The 16891-nt window shown below is 41.8% G+C and overlaps 2 protein-coding genes across 2 annotated transcripts; both read left to right on the top strand.

Annotated features, from left to right (window-relative positions):
* The first annotated feature begins 267 nt into the window (after positions 1–267).
* On the top strand, positions 268–11137 carry LOC146582175 (alpha-1A adrenergic receptor-like). The gene is made up of 2 exons (XM_085292560.1): positions 268–1665; positions 9957–11137. The coding sequence occupies exons 1-2, from the start codon at positions 702–704 to the stop codon at positions 10508–10510; spliced, it is 1518 nt and encodes a 505-aa protein (XP_085148686.1). The 5' UTR covers positions 268–701; the 3' UTR covers positions 10511–11137.
* Positions 11138–13051: 1914 nt separating this feature from the next.
* On the top strand, positions 13052–14291 carry LOC146582174 (gastrotropin-like). The gene is made up of 4 exons (XM_085248172.1): positions 13052–13219; positions 13329–13489; positions 13597–13686; positions 13815–14291. The coding sequence occupies exons 1-4, from the start codon at positions 13153–13155 to the stop codon at positions 13872–13874; spliced, it is 378 nt and encodes a 125-aa protein (XP_085104298.1). The 5' UTR covers positions 13052–13152; the 3' UTR covers positions 13875–14291.
* Positions 14292–16891: the final 2600 nt, after the last annotated feature.

Here is a 16891-nt window from a genome sequence, read left to right as displayed (position 1 = left end):
CCTTGGCTTAAAATTATGTCATTATTTTCTCTGTCAACAAAACACTTTTTTACCAGCGTACCGCCAAGCAAGCTAGAAGTACCTTTAAAAAAAAACTGCACCAACGAGGTTTACTCTCACAAAGTTATGTGGTTGTGGAACTTGTAAATGCCCAGTTAAGCACCCTCCCACCGTGGGGAAAAATAAATCGGACACAAATGAAGTGCTTCACCCTAAAAGCGCGATTCCTCGCTGCGTCCTGCAAAGTCGAAAGAAAGAAAGAAAGAAAGAAAGAAAGAAAGAAAGAAAGAAAGAAAGAAAGAAAGAAAGAAAGAAAGAAAGAAAATGAAGCAACGACACTATGTGCGTATTCTGCGCAATCACTGCTCTTCGTGCAGTGCGTCACGCGCACTTCATAAGCGCGTGTTTAGGTATGTTTGGTCAATATATGGCAACGCTGTGTGCGGAGGAGAGGAGGCAGGAGATGACTGCTGCCCCCCTCACTTCTCCACTAACCTCTCAGGAGAGTGGGGGGAGACGGACTGCATGGGGAACGTGCGGCTGCACAATGATCGCTTTTCTCTGATAAAACGTTTGGAAGCGAATTCGAAGAAGCGCAGTGAGCCATGCGCACATAGACCGTTTTGGCAGTTTGTGTTAAAGCCCTTTCTTTAAAGCTACAAGTGGTCTGGAGCCTGCTATGGAGGACTTTGTGAGTCAAAATGAGTCTGAGCATTGACAATGTCACAGACTTGTGGAAAAATGGTTCCTCGAAACTCGACGGGGCGTCTTCCCAGTTCAATTTCACTAACAGCTCTGGGGGTAACCATACGGTGCGCAGCGAGATGGACCTCACCCGAGCCATCCCGCTCGGCTTGGTACTCGGGGCTTTCATCGTGTTTGCCATTGCGGGCAACATCCTTGTAATCCTCGCTGTGGTGTGCAACAGGCACCTGCGGACCCCGACCAATTACTTCATCATCAACCTGGCTATCGCGGACCTGCTGCTGGGCACCACGGTGCTGCCTGTGTCAGCCACACTGGAGATCCTGGACTACTGGGTGTTCGGCAGGATCTTCTGTGACATTTGGGCGGCGGTGGATGTGCTGTGCTGCACCGCGTCCATCATGAGCCTGTGCGTAATATCTATTGACCGCTACATTGGAGTGAGCCACCCGCTGCAGTACCCGGGTATCGTGACGGAGAAGCGGGCTCTGCTGGCTATGCTTGGGGTCTGGGCGCTGTCGGTGGTCATCTCCATCGGCCCTCTGCTCGGGTGGAAGCAGCCACCGTCGCCGGACGACACGATATGTCCCATCACCGAGGAGCCGTTTTACGCGCTCTTCTCCTCCCTCGGCTCCTTCTACATCCCTCTCGTCGTTATACTGGCCATGTACTGCCGTGTGTACATAGTCGCCAAAAGGACCACTAAGAACCTGGAGGCAGGTGTGATGCGGGAGAGGATGAACTCCAGCGAGTTGACCCTCAGGATCCACAAGGGATCTCAGGTGCACGAGGATCCCGGCAGTTCTGGCACGGGGAAGGGTCGCGCGAACCAGGCTAGAAGTTCGCTCACGGTAAAACTGCTGAAATTCTCCCGGGAGAAGAAAGCAGCTAAAACTTTGGGAGTTGTGGTCGGCATGTTTACCCTTTGCTGGCTGCCCTTCTTTCTCGCCTTACCCATAGGTAGGTTCCGTACGTCACTCGGTGGGGGTCTTTTGTACGCCCCACGACTATACTTTTTTTTTTTTTTTTACATGAAGCAATTTGCAAAAAGACATCGACAACCTTTGTTCCCCCTGGAAGCCAGTTTAAAAACAGATATTTAATTGGTCGAAAACAGCCTGCAGAAAATACATCTCAGTCACATAAATGTCTCTGGGAAGCTAAACTGTTGCTGTTAAACGCTGCTGCAGGCATTGCAAATCATATCTGCCGCACACAGAATCTCCTGGGTTGCTCTGCTGTCATTAAACGTCTCGGTGGGCTCTACGGGTTTAGCCATTACTGCTGAAGTAAAACCCCTTATCTTGTAGCAATATGTGACGCAGAATGAATGAATCTATATCATTGATCTGGCCTAAGCCTCTGTTTATGTTGCAAAGTTAAAAGTTCACCATTTTCTCTGAAATCAGGGCCCCATTGGAAACGCCAAAACATTTCAAGGAAGTGGAATTCACTGAGAGCTCATCCAAATATTTTCAGTGTCTGATTTGATTTGTTGTTGCACTAAATACACTGTGAGTGGTAGGTGGCCTCTCTCTGCTCTGGTCAGTCATTTCAGAAGCCTGTGGAGCCTGCTGAGGCTCCCTTATGATGCCACTGGCGCTGGCGAGCATTCAACAGCACTCTGGCATGAATGTTTAAAAAACTGCAGTGGAAATGAAGCAATGTATTGCAGGCTGAGAAAACATCAAGTCTTTGTTTAGCAGTGGCATTTGGGAGGGGAGGGGGAAACGGCCTCACTGAAAAACAAGCGCTGTATTCAAGAATGGGCCGGATGGTCTGAATGTGTGGGGATTAACCCCGCGGGGGCACCGTGGGCTATATGTATATGTTTGTGTACAGCCATGTGTCTGCATGTGTTCATTTAGCGTCGATATAAGGGAGTGTGTTTATGCACCTGGCTTCAAGCTGCAGCTCATCACGTCCACACACACACACACACACACACACACACACACACACACACACACACACACACACACACACACACACACACACACACACACACACGCAGTACCTGAGGCAGGATCACTATGCAGTGCTACATGGCAGGGATTATTTTGCCCCAAGGCATCCTGGATGAGATACCGAATGTACACACCAAATGTGATTTTACAAAGTTCTGAATTTGCAGTTCTGAGAGGCTTCTACGCCTACATTCAGGGGTGGACTTCAGAAGGACCCTCTTTAGACACTGCCAAAAACCAGCCCCCAAGTTTCTCTTTACAGTCTCTGGTGTAGAATACTGATACATTGCGACAAAGCACCATGCAGCTTTATTTACTGCCCACTTTAAGTGGCTTAAGAGATTCATAAAAGCATCCACAGAGAGAGTACTCTGGCAGAGAATGGTGCTACTATATAGTCATGTCAAAGCTGGGCACCGAGCTCCCTTTCTTTTTAACATATTTTATTTTAGCCTTTATTTTGTTTAGCTTTTATTGTGTTGGGACAGTCTAGAGAAGGCAGGAAAGCAGGGGGAAAAAAAGCAGTAAAAGGCCTCGGGGCAGATTCAAACCTCTGCGTTAGCCTGGGTCGCCTGCTCAACCCAGGGAGCTGAACCGGGGCCCTGAGGCACCTCTATTTTCAGATGCAGATTTGTGGGAGATGTTGTTTTGAAGTTAAAGTTTGTCCTGCTCTCTGCTCTCTGGTGTGACTCACGTCTTAAGTCTGATAGGACAGCGGCACTATCCCTGTGTTGATCTGAGCCTCCACCCACAGAGTGGGATTTCCTGTTTCACACTTGTTATTATCCTGCTCCTTCCTCTGCACACTGCCACTGATTCGTATTGTAACTCATGTGGTTGGTGATGTGTGCGCGTGTGTGTGTGTGTGTGTGCGCTGGTGTGCAGTGGATGGGCATTGCAAGTTATGCTCGTTTGTGTCTTGAGCGATTGTGTCAGCGTGGCTGCAGATGCTTCTGCCTCATCCATCACTGCAGCTTTTTAAACAATTAAAAGCTTTCAGAGATCAAAGTGAGGCTGGCCAAAAGGAGCCACTGCAACCTCAGATCCATCAAGTTTTAACCTGTGAAGAAATATGTGAACTGTCCCTTAGCTACAGGTCTCACCTATCTTACGCAACGTCTGTTATTACTGTGGAGTTTATTTTTTTGTCATTGTACATAAATGGCAAGCAGGCAGCAACGGTTCCCACAGTTTGAGTCATTCCTTTTCAGGTTTTAAAGTGTCCTTTTTCCTTTTACGCCTTTAACTTGGAGCAAAAACCTCAGGATTATAAACACGACGTCAAATTTTTTTTAAGTTAGTGTACTCCAAACCAGCTACTTTGGACGAAAAGCGGTCCAAAATCTAACACACACTTGCTGTGAACTTTCAGCATCTGCATATTTGTCGGTAAAAGCGTCATACCTAAACTTAGAATGTATCAGCCTATTAGTCTGGCTGTTTCTCTTTTAAAAATGTAAAGCTTGCGTTCACTTCAGGTTGGCTTCAGCAAGTTTCCAAAGTTTATTTGATTCTGATTTTGATTTTTCGGGAACAAGATTGAAGAAGTTCAGAGTAGGCACTACAGTGCAAACACAACAATTTGTAAAGGCAACTTTACAGTCATGTAAACGTCCCACTTCCATTAATCATGTGCACCAGTGCCTCCTGATGCTTGTTGTGTTGACTCATCTGACAAACTGACCCAGACTGAAGCCGATTTCCAGTCTTTTAATTTTGTTTCATGGTGTTTTATTTTTCCCTAAAGACTCATTTTCATCCAAATATCTAAGTTAGATTATATCCATCCATCCATCCAGTCCAGGTTTGCACTGGGGGCTGGAGCCTATCCCAGCTGTCATAGGGTGAGAGGTGCAGTAGGGCAGCCAGTACACTCCATGATGTACTTTTACTGTTGATAACTATTTATTTACACTGACACTGACCTTTCAAATCTCATATGTCCTTTAAGCAGGTCTCATATAACACATGCAAGATAATAGCTTAAGGCAACTCTGCAGCAAAAGCTATAGCAACATGGGTTCACATGCAAATTAAAGTGTTCCAAGGCCACTGTGCACGGAAGCAGATTTTATGATTGTTTACAAATATTTATTTATTTCATGTCTGTGATGAGATGAATTTCATAGTTTTTTCAGCTTAATTAGACATTTTCATGCGTTTATCATGTTCATAAACAATTAAAATCTACAAAATCTACAAGATTTACTGAACAACAAAAGTCAATTTGCCCACATGAGTAAAACGAGTGCAGCTCATATTGAATTGCTTGCTAAATAACTGAAAGTAATTCTGAGTTATCAGCGAGGTTACTAATTAATTTTTGCTCCAGTGACTAATCAGTTAATTGACTTTTCAGGCCTGCATAGATATAAATGAAGAAAAGGTTTCTTCATATTGCTATTAAAGGGGAAAAAATGTTTAACTTTAAATAAATATACACACAAATAAATATATTTTAGAACCAGATCGACTGTTATCCTCACACTTGTCCTCATCTCTGCGCTCATCCAAAGAAAAGTTTTTAGTGTTTCATTGCACATATTTTCCCACAGCTCTGTCACAGCCAGCATAGGCACTAATGTCCTGTGAAGGCCTCGCATCGAACAAGTGGTGCAAGCAGCGTGTCTAAATGTGAGAGAATCCAACACCTGAGGTGTTGTTTCCTCATTTTTTGAGCAGAAACAGTTAATTCTGTGGGATTCTCAGACAGCTTCTTTGGCTTTTAAGGCCGCTGAGCTGGCCCGCCTGTGCGCTCCAGGGTTAACTCAAATGCTTTTTTGAGAAGGAAAAATAATTAGAGAGCTAAGTATCAAAGCAATGAAAAAGAAAGGAGGTGGCAGAGCAGAGCAGGAGGTGCCACGGGGTATCGGGGTGAAGACGAGGGGTCTCTGGGATGTCAGCTCAATTTTCCAAAAATAGCTTCACGCTACGGTTTTCATTGAAAGCAAAGCGAGAGGGCAATAATGCTTTTTTCCTCTCAGATCAAGACATATTAATCATATTTACTGCTGTGTTATGAAACAGGATGTGTGAGAGCAGATTGTGTGTGTGTGTACATGGCACAGAATAGGCATCACTACTTCAATTAGTTAGAATAACAGGATGCCATGTTTTGTTAAGATGTTCCTGTGTTTCAGAGTGAAATATGCGTGTGCCTGTCCTCAGGAAGGAGGTGCAAACATTTCTATTAACAGAAAGGGTGAGGCCACAACCCGCCCGCATTTATCTGTATACTATTGTCCCAGGGCTGAGCCCATCGCCTCCTCTGCCGTTTATACTATAGCTTTTAAACATAAACACTTGAAAGAGGACAAAAATGGACCACGTTCACACAGAACTTAAACACACAAACATGAACCATGTCTGGACACTGGAAGGTCTGCTGTCAGCCAGCGCTTCCTACACTTTTATCCCACGTTTGTGTTGAAAGGAGACACGGGAACATGATGGCAGGGTCCCAACTTATACTCTCTGTGGGATGATCGGGATGTTGTTAAAGGGGGTTTCCGAGGATGGAGACGGTGCTTCGTATCGGTTTTGCCTGTGTGGATGCTGCTCTCGGTGTCCAATCCAGATGCACGTGGTGTAGATTTATATAACTGTCGCCCAAACCGAGACGTTACAGAACGTAAGCACGCAAAATATTTAATAATCAGGGTTGATCAGTTTCAAAAGGTTATGGGTGAGAAAAGAATAAGCAGAGATGTGATGCAGGCAGTCAAATCCTTTTGATTTGCAGCCAGCTACTACACAGAGAAACACACTGACAAATGGAGATGAATGGAGAGAGACAGACATGGAGAGAAACGAAGGAATGACCATATTTTAATTCACCAAATCCCCTCCTCTGTATCCCAATCACGCTCATAGCTCACACAGTTATGTAATCACATTTAAGTGGCCGAGCAGAGGGGAAAATAGCATGTGAAAATACCAGCCTCCAAGAAGACACCGATTCATCTGGAGTTTATGGGGCCAAGACTCATTCAGACAGCAGTCTCATCTCACAGTCTAGCTACCACACACACACACACACACACAGAGAGAGAGACAGCTTCTAGTACTTGGAGCCACTCATTAGGATGAAAGCTGAAAGCGACATTTCCTCATATTGTCAAATAATCACTTTCATCAACATTACAAATTGTCCACAGCAGCGTGTACGTGTGCGTGCGTGTGTTTTGGAAAGAACACGTCTGGTTCCATGCTCTCCTGTTATTGCGACATCAAAATCAAAGTGTGCTTTTGACCCGGGTACCTGCGTCAGTTCACCCTTTGGCTGTGTTGTGTATAATGCACCTTGTACAGCTTAGAGTAATCGTTAAAGCTGTTGATCTGATTTTCATGAAGAAGTAAGCTGAGGTGTCTCTGGTTGTCAGAGGTAATTTCACACTTGAAAGCCTGAGATCGTGGTGCATCCTCAGCCTATCCAGGAATGTGATATCAATTTAGGAATGTGGGCTGGTGTAAAGAAACGTTGTTTTACTCACATCAGCCTACACACAAACACGCGCGCAAACGCACAATGTGTCTGTTTCACACTAATCACGCTGTGCTGTGCTTATTAATCCCCTATTTTAGTCTTCAGGCTTCCCCTCTCACCTCATTAGCTTGTAAGATATCCTTCCTGTATTTAAGCTCAGCCACAGTAGGACAAAAAGCACAACAGGGGGTAGATTAATGCAATTTAACCCAGCCCAGATTTGCTCATTATCATACATGGCAAACTTGCCTCATACTCTTTCAGAATGATATCATTTCGTTTTTCGTGTCGAGTCTGACCAACGATCACGTCTGCACAGCTTCAGCCATGTTACCTGTGTAAACACAGACAAGGCCACTAGGCACCGTGCAGAAAGGAGACACTTGTGTTGCTAGTGTAACCTCCATAACCTCTGACAGGACAAACTGTCATTTCACTTCAACTTTTTTTCCCCCTTTTCAGACCAGCTTGTCTCTCCCACAGAGCATTTATCTAAAAGGGAATTCAGGGTCAGCTCACCTTTTCTGCTTTCTTGATCAAGTGTATTGTTTTACTTTGTTTTGGGTTTTTTCTTTTTAAGGAAACACATTATCTGCTTGTGAAGGCCTTCCTAAATACAAGGTTTTCTGTAATGATGAATAACATATGGAACTAACTGTCTTCACATCCTCATCTGAAGACTGCAAACGGTCTAAGAGTAAAAAAAACCCTGTTTATCTTAATCAGTGCTGCCACCTGTTGGATATGATGCAACATCAATAAAGGATAACTAAACCAGGAAGTCTCAGTAATGTGTAATGAGTATAAAATGATCTTAAAACGACCTAATTAAATGGCTGTAATTGATCCATGTTGATCACTTTCTGTCAGTTACATTTATTCAGCCTCCAGATGACTCTGAGGTGCCATAGTACACTTTCATATTCCCTTACAGAATATATAAATAACCTCTGCTGACTTTCACAGGAGAGATTCAATCCTCAAATTTAGCAAAAATGAGCATATCATCGCTCAGTATAAATGTAGCTCAGGACTGCATGCTTATTCATGAGTCATTTGGTGAAAACATTTCTTTAGCACAACTTAATACACATTTTTTCCGACATGTACAAGGTCGTTGGAATCTCAACTTCGGATGCTTCAGGTGAAAAGGTCAACTTTCACGACTGTGTTTCGAGTGTGGAGGTTGAGTCAGAAGGCGAATAGCTTAGCTTGTCATGAACCCTGAATCTCTGCTGGTGAAACAGTGAGAACACATGATACTACCTAAAATGAGTAAGGTCTTTGAGTAAACAACACTTTTAGTATGTTAACTGTTGAATTACTCTAGCCATCAGATCAATCTTTAAATTAAAAAAGCTGTTTCGATCCGGCTCAAAAGCCACAACGTTTTTATTTATTATTTTTATTTAACCTTTTTTATATAGGTAGTCCCATTGAGACCTAATGTCTCATCTACAATAGAGACTTGTTCATAAAGTGGAGATTGACACCAGAGTTTGCAGAAGCATTGTTTTTATTATAAATCATTCAATAACCTCAACAGAACCCTGAGAAGGATAAATGGAAGAGGATGGATGGGACGTCAACTTTAAAAAAAAAAATCCCAGAGAGCCATTGAAGAGAAGAAGTGTCATCTCCCCCAACCTATCCTCAGCCATGCCTTTACCCACACCTCTGGAAGTGTAGACAATTGGCAATTAAGCCTTGGCAACACCCAGAGACTCTTGCACTGCCACTACGAAGGAGTTGCAGAAGGGTGTCACAAGGTGAACACGCATATCTCTGAAAATAAATCAGTCATTTAAAGACCCAAGTTTTCAAATCTGAATTATATCAGAGATTTTTGATAGTTTGTTTTTACAGTAACAATCGAAGTCTAGTTAACAACATTATTTTTAACATTATTTTATTATTAGGATAAGCGTTACTTAATTGGAGTCTAAAATTTAGGAACTCAGCTAATTGGCTTCATTTGTACTGTGCAGGCTGGTTTTCTGAGATTTAATTGACGGCCTTGCATACAAACAAGTTAAAAAGCTCAGGGAAAATAGTGAAAACTGAGACGTTAGAATATGTGTAGGGTAATAAAAGAGTTTATGGCTGACACATGTTCTTATATAGAAAAATCGATTTCACTTGACGGTTTATTTATCTTTTACAAACTAAAGAGGTAATAATGAATTCCATTTAGATATAATCAAAAATAAGAACTTACTTGTGTACAGGTCAGAAAACCATGACACTGCCGTCTACTTAGGCCACGCCCCTCAAGTCACTAAACCGCTGCTGTGATTGATTTAACATCCTTAAAGTGGTAGGCACCCATTTTAGCTCCTAATCACACGGTATCACCTGAGTTATCGTTAGGTTATTTAAACTGGCCATTCTAAATTGGCCTTAGGTGTGAATGTGAATGGTTGTCTATGTGTTAGCCAAGAAGCTAGCTAGCTATAATGGGGCCTCTGGACTCCAACCCCTCCACCACACCGCATTACATTACTGACTAGATAAGAGAAAGAAAATAGAAGGATTGATGTTAGTTTTATGTGAACTAGCCAAAGAACAGAAGAAATTAGGATTTCTGCACAGAGCCGCTGCTCTCTTATTCACAATAGCTCCAAATGTTTGATTTGGCAGATTCTGTCAGATCCCAGTTTGTGTCTCCTCCCTGGATCAAAAAAAGGATCTTTCACTTGTTGTATTGGTGAATGTGTAGAATGTGTAGGCGACTACATCAGCCATGCTTACTATTCATGACTAAGAGCAGCTTCTCTTTTTACCCCCTGCTGTCCCAGGGTCCTTTAATGTGCACCTGCGGCCACCTGAATCCCTCTTCAAAGTAATCTTCTGGCTTGGTTACTTCAACAGCTGCCTGAACCCCATCATCTACCCCTGCTACAACCGCGAGTTCAAGCTGGCTTTCATCCGGATCCTGAAATGCCAGTGTCACCAGCGCAAGCGTCCCGGCTGGAGAGAGTATAATTACCGTTCCTCCACCTTCAGCTCCTCTGGAAACTCACGCAAAAACTCAACGGACCACAACTCCGGCTGTCTGAACGGAAGCCAGCGTACTCTGCCGTCCTCAGCCAGCCCGAGCCCGAGTTACCTGAGTATGGGTCTGCCGCCTTGCCCTGAGGGGGAAGCATTATACATCTGGGGAGCTACCACCCCGACTCCCTCCACCCCCAACCTGCTGCCCGGCAGCCCCATCGATTGCCAGCCGACAGCTCTGAGAGGGGGGAGAACCGCTGAGGAAACTACAGGAGGAGTTTTCTCTTTCTCCTTTGTGAAGAATAAAGATAAGGGAGGGGTCAACAAAGACCTTATTGTGCCTGTTGACAAAGTGTGACTCATTCGTCGTACTAAGATGAGACTTACTGGTTCATTCCTTATAGGGATCACAGTAACAAACAGAGCAGGGAGGTAGGGTTTCACAGGCTTCACTGTACATGATCCCATGATCATTCATCAGTCAGTGGATTATCATTGTCATAAGCTGTCAATGTAAGGTGAAGAGTACTGACTATGCTGCTGTATCACAGGTATGTTGTTCCATGTTGCTGTAACTGAGATTGAAAGTAGAGTTTCTTTCAGTAGACAGTAACAGCTCTGACACAGTGTTTGCTGCCCTCTTGGGACTGGACACAAATCTGTGCATGCATGTTTTTTTTGTTTATTCAGACTCTAGGAGAAAAGACTGAAAGGACCTCCATCCAGCACAGCCTCTCACTCCCTTTCAGTTACAACTCCACATCTGCTCTGTACAAGAGCGAACGTGTCGAAGAACCCGAGTCGTGTAAAAAGCGTGGAAAGACAAACGATCACTGTTCTGTTGCAGTCACTTGGTATCTTTATGGTATATTGTGGAAATAAAGTATAACCTGTTTTATCTGCTGTGCACACAATCATCCCATATCATCTTCTTTGTATGTTTGTAGAAATGTGATGAATAAATAAAAGTAGAACGTTGCTTGAATTCTGCTTCAAGGCCAACTCTTCATTTCTCACTTTGCTCTGGCAAACAAAGAGCTCTCTCAGGTATTATCCGAGGTGTTAACATCAGTCTGATGATAGAAGCAGAAGCAGATGGTGTTTATTAGATTTAAAAAAAAAAAGGTTTTCCTCATTATATAGATAGTTAACGTAAACACAGCTCATGATCAGTTGTTATTAAAGTGTTAATCACCAACTACCAATTAAGAGTGTGATAAATCAGATTTTTTAGAAGATATAAAAGAGAGGATCCAATACTGGAGACAGAAACATGAAGAAGATCAGAAAAGTGCAAAAAAAAAACCTCAAGAACAAAAACTAACACAGAACTCAGGGGATTGTCTGCACTTTTGTCAAAAAATTCAACACATACAAGTAATCATTACACATATTTAAAGATTTATTATGTTAATTTATCTGCTTCTCATACTCTATTACATTAGCAGCAAAAATGATCCAGCAGTTAAATTTTTATCTACTAAAAGATGCAAAATCCACCTTTTTATTTTGTCCTTTATGTATTTCATAAAGTCACACTTCCTGGAACTTTCCTTGACAGTCGTTGGTCCTTTCCACCAATGATTCAAAGCAGGCTTTGTCTGTGATTCATTACAGGTACAAAGACACACAGTTACACTGTTTGATTTGTAATAAGGGTAAAGTGGTGGTTTGTATTGTCACGTCACAGCATCCTGGCATACCCTGCACCTTTCCCAAAAACTGGGATAGGCTCCGGCTCCTCGCTCTGCAGGCCTGAACTGGATAAGAGAAGAAGCTGGCTGGCTGGCTGGATGGATGGATGGATGGATGGATGGATAAAATAAAAAATTGAGCAATTAGCGTGCCTCAATAATATCAACAATATCCACCCACCAGCATGTCTATAGATCACCAACACATCATAAAACACATTATATTTAAAGAATCTGTACAATCCACATAAGAAGCTGTTTAAAAATAACAAGATAACAAAGTGATTTTACTTTGTAATTTAAAAAAATGCTAATAATTTACATGGATTTTACCACTTAGTACAACACAGTACATTCAGCACTTCGAGAGAGACCAGCTGTTTATTCTGCTTCAGAGTGGAAGGTGAGTGGAGCTTACAAAGAGTTGCAGGTAGCAGAGGAGGAGATAAATTAGCACTGCGTTTCACTCTTTATTACCAGCTGAAATGAAGCCATTGCTCTCGCAAAGGTCCAAGATTTAACACATTCAGGTGAGAGGGCTTTAACATCTTATTCAGCAGCCTTGTTTTCACCTTATTTTCACCTCCTTTCAAGATTAAATACCTTCCTGACTGCAAGCACCAACAGAAATGTGCAAACGTCTTGCATGTTTCTTTTTATTCATTTTAATAAATCTTTTTCAGAAAAATGTCACATATTCAGTCTCAGGTGTGAATATTCTGGCATCTTCCTTTTATACTTAACGGTGATATAAAAATATATATATTACTTGTTCTGTGGAATTGGATTTCACTTTTTTGCTGGTTTTTAGCCACCAAACAGCTTTTTTTCACAGCACAGCAATAGAGATCAGACAGGAAAGCAGGAAGAGAGCAAGGGGGAATGACACACAGTTTTTTTCCATTATTTCTCAATAAATCCACAAAACAGTAGCTTCTACTTTCATTTGAAGGAAGTTCTTTTCTGGTGTAAACTGCTTAACCTCACCTGAACGACCTCCTTTGACATGATGCTGGCATTAGGACATACTGTGTTTATCTTCTATTTTACTACACCACATGTTCAAACATGCAGATGTCCTTTTTTTACATCAGCGAAGGGCTGGAAAAACCTGATACAGGCAGGAGCGTGGACATACTTTGCAGCTTGTGACACTAGTCTTAGGAAAAATACCACGTGTGGGGGGTGACACATTGTTAGAAACGTGTAAGTGGAAAGGAACAGAAAGGTGGTTCATCGGGAGCAGGCCACTCCTTTCTTGACTCAAGAACTTCTTCCCTTTTTTTATTTCTGCTCTTTTGGCATCATGGGGTTCAGTGGGAAATATGAGCTTGAGAGTCAAGAGAATTATGAGGATTTTCTGGAAGTAGTTGGTATGAGGATACTTCTTTTTTTTTAAGCCACAAATGAACTAATGTCAGGCATCATTTGTTTACACTTTGTTGGACTTCTTGCTCTGGGATATAACCCGCTTGTTCACAGGTCTTCAAAATGCCAAGACAGACCACAAGGCGGTGACCGAAGTGGTGCAAGACGGGAATAACTTCACCTGGACACAAACCATCCCGAACTGGACCTGGTCCAATACATTTATTGTTGGTCAAGAATGTGAGCTGACGACGATGACAGGATCCAAATTCAAGGTGAGGAACTAAAATGCACAGAGGAAACTTAGGATTTGCAGCTGACAGTGTTCACAACTTTTAATGAAACCTTCATGTAACCAAAGCTCCACGATATTTTTCTTAAGGCGCCTGTAACTATGGAAGGCAACAAGATTTCATGTCAGTTCCCTCAGTACCTCTTCACAGCAGAGATCGTTGATGACAAGCTAGTAATGGTAGGAGAAGAAGCCACTTATTCACTGCACTTTTTGAATGAGATTAATAATCCCTTAGATAAATCCATTTGCTCTTTTAATACCAGATTATCTTTAATCCTCTTTTTTTTCCTTTTTTGCGTATGCAGACTTGCGTAACTCCAGGAGAGAAGGGTGTAACCTTCAAAAGAATCAACAAGAGGATCTAACACCGCGAGACTCAACACGCTTGGATGGAAAAGAGGCTGCAGAAGGTGAAGCATGACAGTGCCTGTTAAATGGGCCGAGGAAGAGCGTCGCTGGGCCTCACGGGTCTGAAACTTAGGCCCAACACAGCAGAAGTGGCCAAACAACATTATGTACTGTATTTTTAAACAGTGTTCATTTTTGATCCAATGAACATCTCCCGTTTTACCTTCAAAGTGCTAATGATCTGCCACTGTGCTCTGATTTTGAAAGTCAACATATTTTCCATCCACTTTCTTTATGTGTTGTTTTACAGCCTTTTTTTTTACTTGTATGTCTCATTCATGTGAAATCATAAGCAGAGGGTGATCTCTTACATGGTTTAGACTGAATGATTGTTTTTCATGATTATTAAACTATGATTTGAATAACTAACAGAATACTTGATCAGTTTTTAGTCAGTCTTTTTGACTGCTCTGTCCTCTGTCTTCTTGTGATGTGAAGAACAGCACGGGCTGAACTCACACTGACATAAAGGCCTTTATTATTACGACTATTAAAGTCACACTTTACCCTTTGATTCTAACGCTGCAAGCACACAGCGACCTTAAGGTGTTGTTATTTGGTCTCTTACTCTGTTCAAACTTGCGAGACCTTGTTCCGTAATTACAGAGCGTCCTGTGAAAGATCACCATTCTCATCTTTCTTTACCAGTGAATGAAACTCGCTTACGCAGTGCAATCTTCCACAGCTGGTCTCAAAGAACAGAAGTAAAACCACATCTGCTGACAGAGAGAGGAAAATGAGTCTTTTGCTCATATTACACCACAGTCTGTGCATCTGATGCTTTTTCAGTTTCCCTTCCTTTCAAAACATGTTATCTTTTTTTATGCATTAACACATAAAGCACTTCGTTTAGCTTATGATATGAATCGTCAGGAAAGCCACAGTACACCTTAAAGGCATAAACAAGCGGTACAATAATTTTAATAACTTCCTGTGTCTTTTATTATCTTCATATTTTCCCTGAAACTTGACGGTGATACCACAGAGCTGATGCGCTGATGAACAAGATAAACCGCGGAAGAACTTCTGCAGCATCAGTTTTTAAAGTGCAAAGTTTCCTGTCATTTTCATCACTTCTTTTTTGTGTCGAAATGATTCTTGAACTCAAAGTCAACTTCTCTTTTACTTTCTTTACTTTATTTTATCCTTTTATCTTGTTCTCGAAACTGTAATAAAGTCAGTTAAGCAGAAAAACAAATTCAAAGCAAATTCAATGCCAGTTTAACAAATGGGAAAATATATTTCTGTGCACATTTGATACATGAAAACCCGAGGAGGGACAGATTTCATAAATACAACCCCATACACATCTGTGCAAAATAAACCTGCTAGTAAAGATTGCTTCAGGTGGATCTTTAATCTTTTTTGTAGTTTGTGGTGTTTTGATTCATCAAAACTATTAATTAACCATTGACGTGGGACATTAAGTATTTACATCTGTGCTTCTCCCCATCCCATTAGGTTTTAGTGGGATGATGAGAGGTAACTGATGCTACATCTCCTCTTCCAGTTCTGCCTTGAAATTATAGACCTTGTACATTATGTTTTCCAAAATAAATGTTTTTTTTAGTCATAGATAAAGGACCGAGTCCAATTCTAAAACCTCTAGAGAGAGGAAAGACTGAAACAGCACAGTTTAGTAGTGAGAAAAATCCCGATTGTTCGGTTATTGCACGTCTAGTCCGTCCGATTCACCCTCAGCATGTGGTTTTGTGGCTGTTGGTTTTAATATGACTTTTGTGCTCGACACTCCAGGCTACAGGTGCGTTTCTCTAATCTCACCACTAGGAGGTGCCCTATTTCTTCATAAAAACAAGAGTTTGGCTTTTAAATCAATTTCTCGGCGTAGAGTAAAAAAGATTTCAATCTTTGCAAGAGAAAAAAAATTTCAGTCTGTTTCGAAACACTATGGGAATTATTTGCCTTAATAATGCAAAAGAAAATAAAAAAAAACACACAAAGGAAAGTAAATATAGTTGAAAAAAACTTATCAGTCTTATAAGACTGGGCTGTGCTCACTTGGACAGTGGCAAATGTACAAGACGTATTTATGCATATATACTTCTAATGCACTTCTATATCAGTGGTACATTTCATCATGAAAGAGAAAAAACAGAACCTCTGTAATCACCATCTATAATCTGTCAAGTTTTAAGCTAGTGTGTGGTTAAAATCCCGCATATGATGTCATATCATAAGGTTCCTATCATGTAGCTGGGCTTTTTTATTGAGCATGACATCAAACATGTGGGGTTTTTTCTTGTCATGTGTACTTATGTGGAGAGGGGGTGGGAGGTGTATTTGACAGAACACCTGTGCTTCTGAATCAGTGTTTTTAAGTGAGGTTGGATAAAATAAAATGAAATAAAATAATGATACAGGGGGAAATACACGATACATGATCGACCATGCTGTTTACTGTCAAGTCAACTTATATACACAGTTATTACAAATTTACATGACATTATATAAAACTGTCCAATGGATCCTTACTGTATTAATCAGACAATGAACCCACTAAAGTAAGCACTGGATATTTTAAACTATATCTAGCACTCCCCTGCTGTACCAAGACAAAAATATCCATTGTATTAAATAAGTAGCACCCAAATTAACCTTTATAAACAAAACATTTCTAGCCATGTGTTAGATGTAATTACAGTAGAAGCCCTTCAATAACACTGATTAAATGTTGCATTGTGACATGAGGTGAGCAGCTTTCTCTGCATCCCCCTCCTCACCCAACCCCTTTTCTCCTGAGGACACACTCAAAGGAAGCTGGGAGCTTTCTTCTGTAGCTCTGCATACAAAAGCCTACAGGAAAATGATCCATTAACAAACTGACGCCTGGAGCACCACCCTCCCCCTCCCCTCATCCACACCTCTACAGACGAGCCCTGAAGACTGAAGATCTGGAAAATTCCTCACAGTGGTATCATGTTTATTTGTTTGTTGGTTCTTTAGGATTCTGTAA

Source organism: Mchenga conophoros, linkage group LG2 (assembly GCF_057382185.1).
Source record: "Mchenga conophoros isolate Kocher_MC1m ecotype Shallow Benthic linkage group LG2, M_conophoros_male_GT1.1, whole genome shotgun sequence".
Taxonomy (NCBI): Eukaryota; Metazoa; Chordata; class Actinopteri; order Cichliformes; family Cichlidae; genus Mchenga; species Mchenga conophoros.
This window is presented reverse-complemented; position numbering and strand designations above follow the sequence as displayed.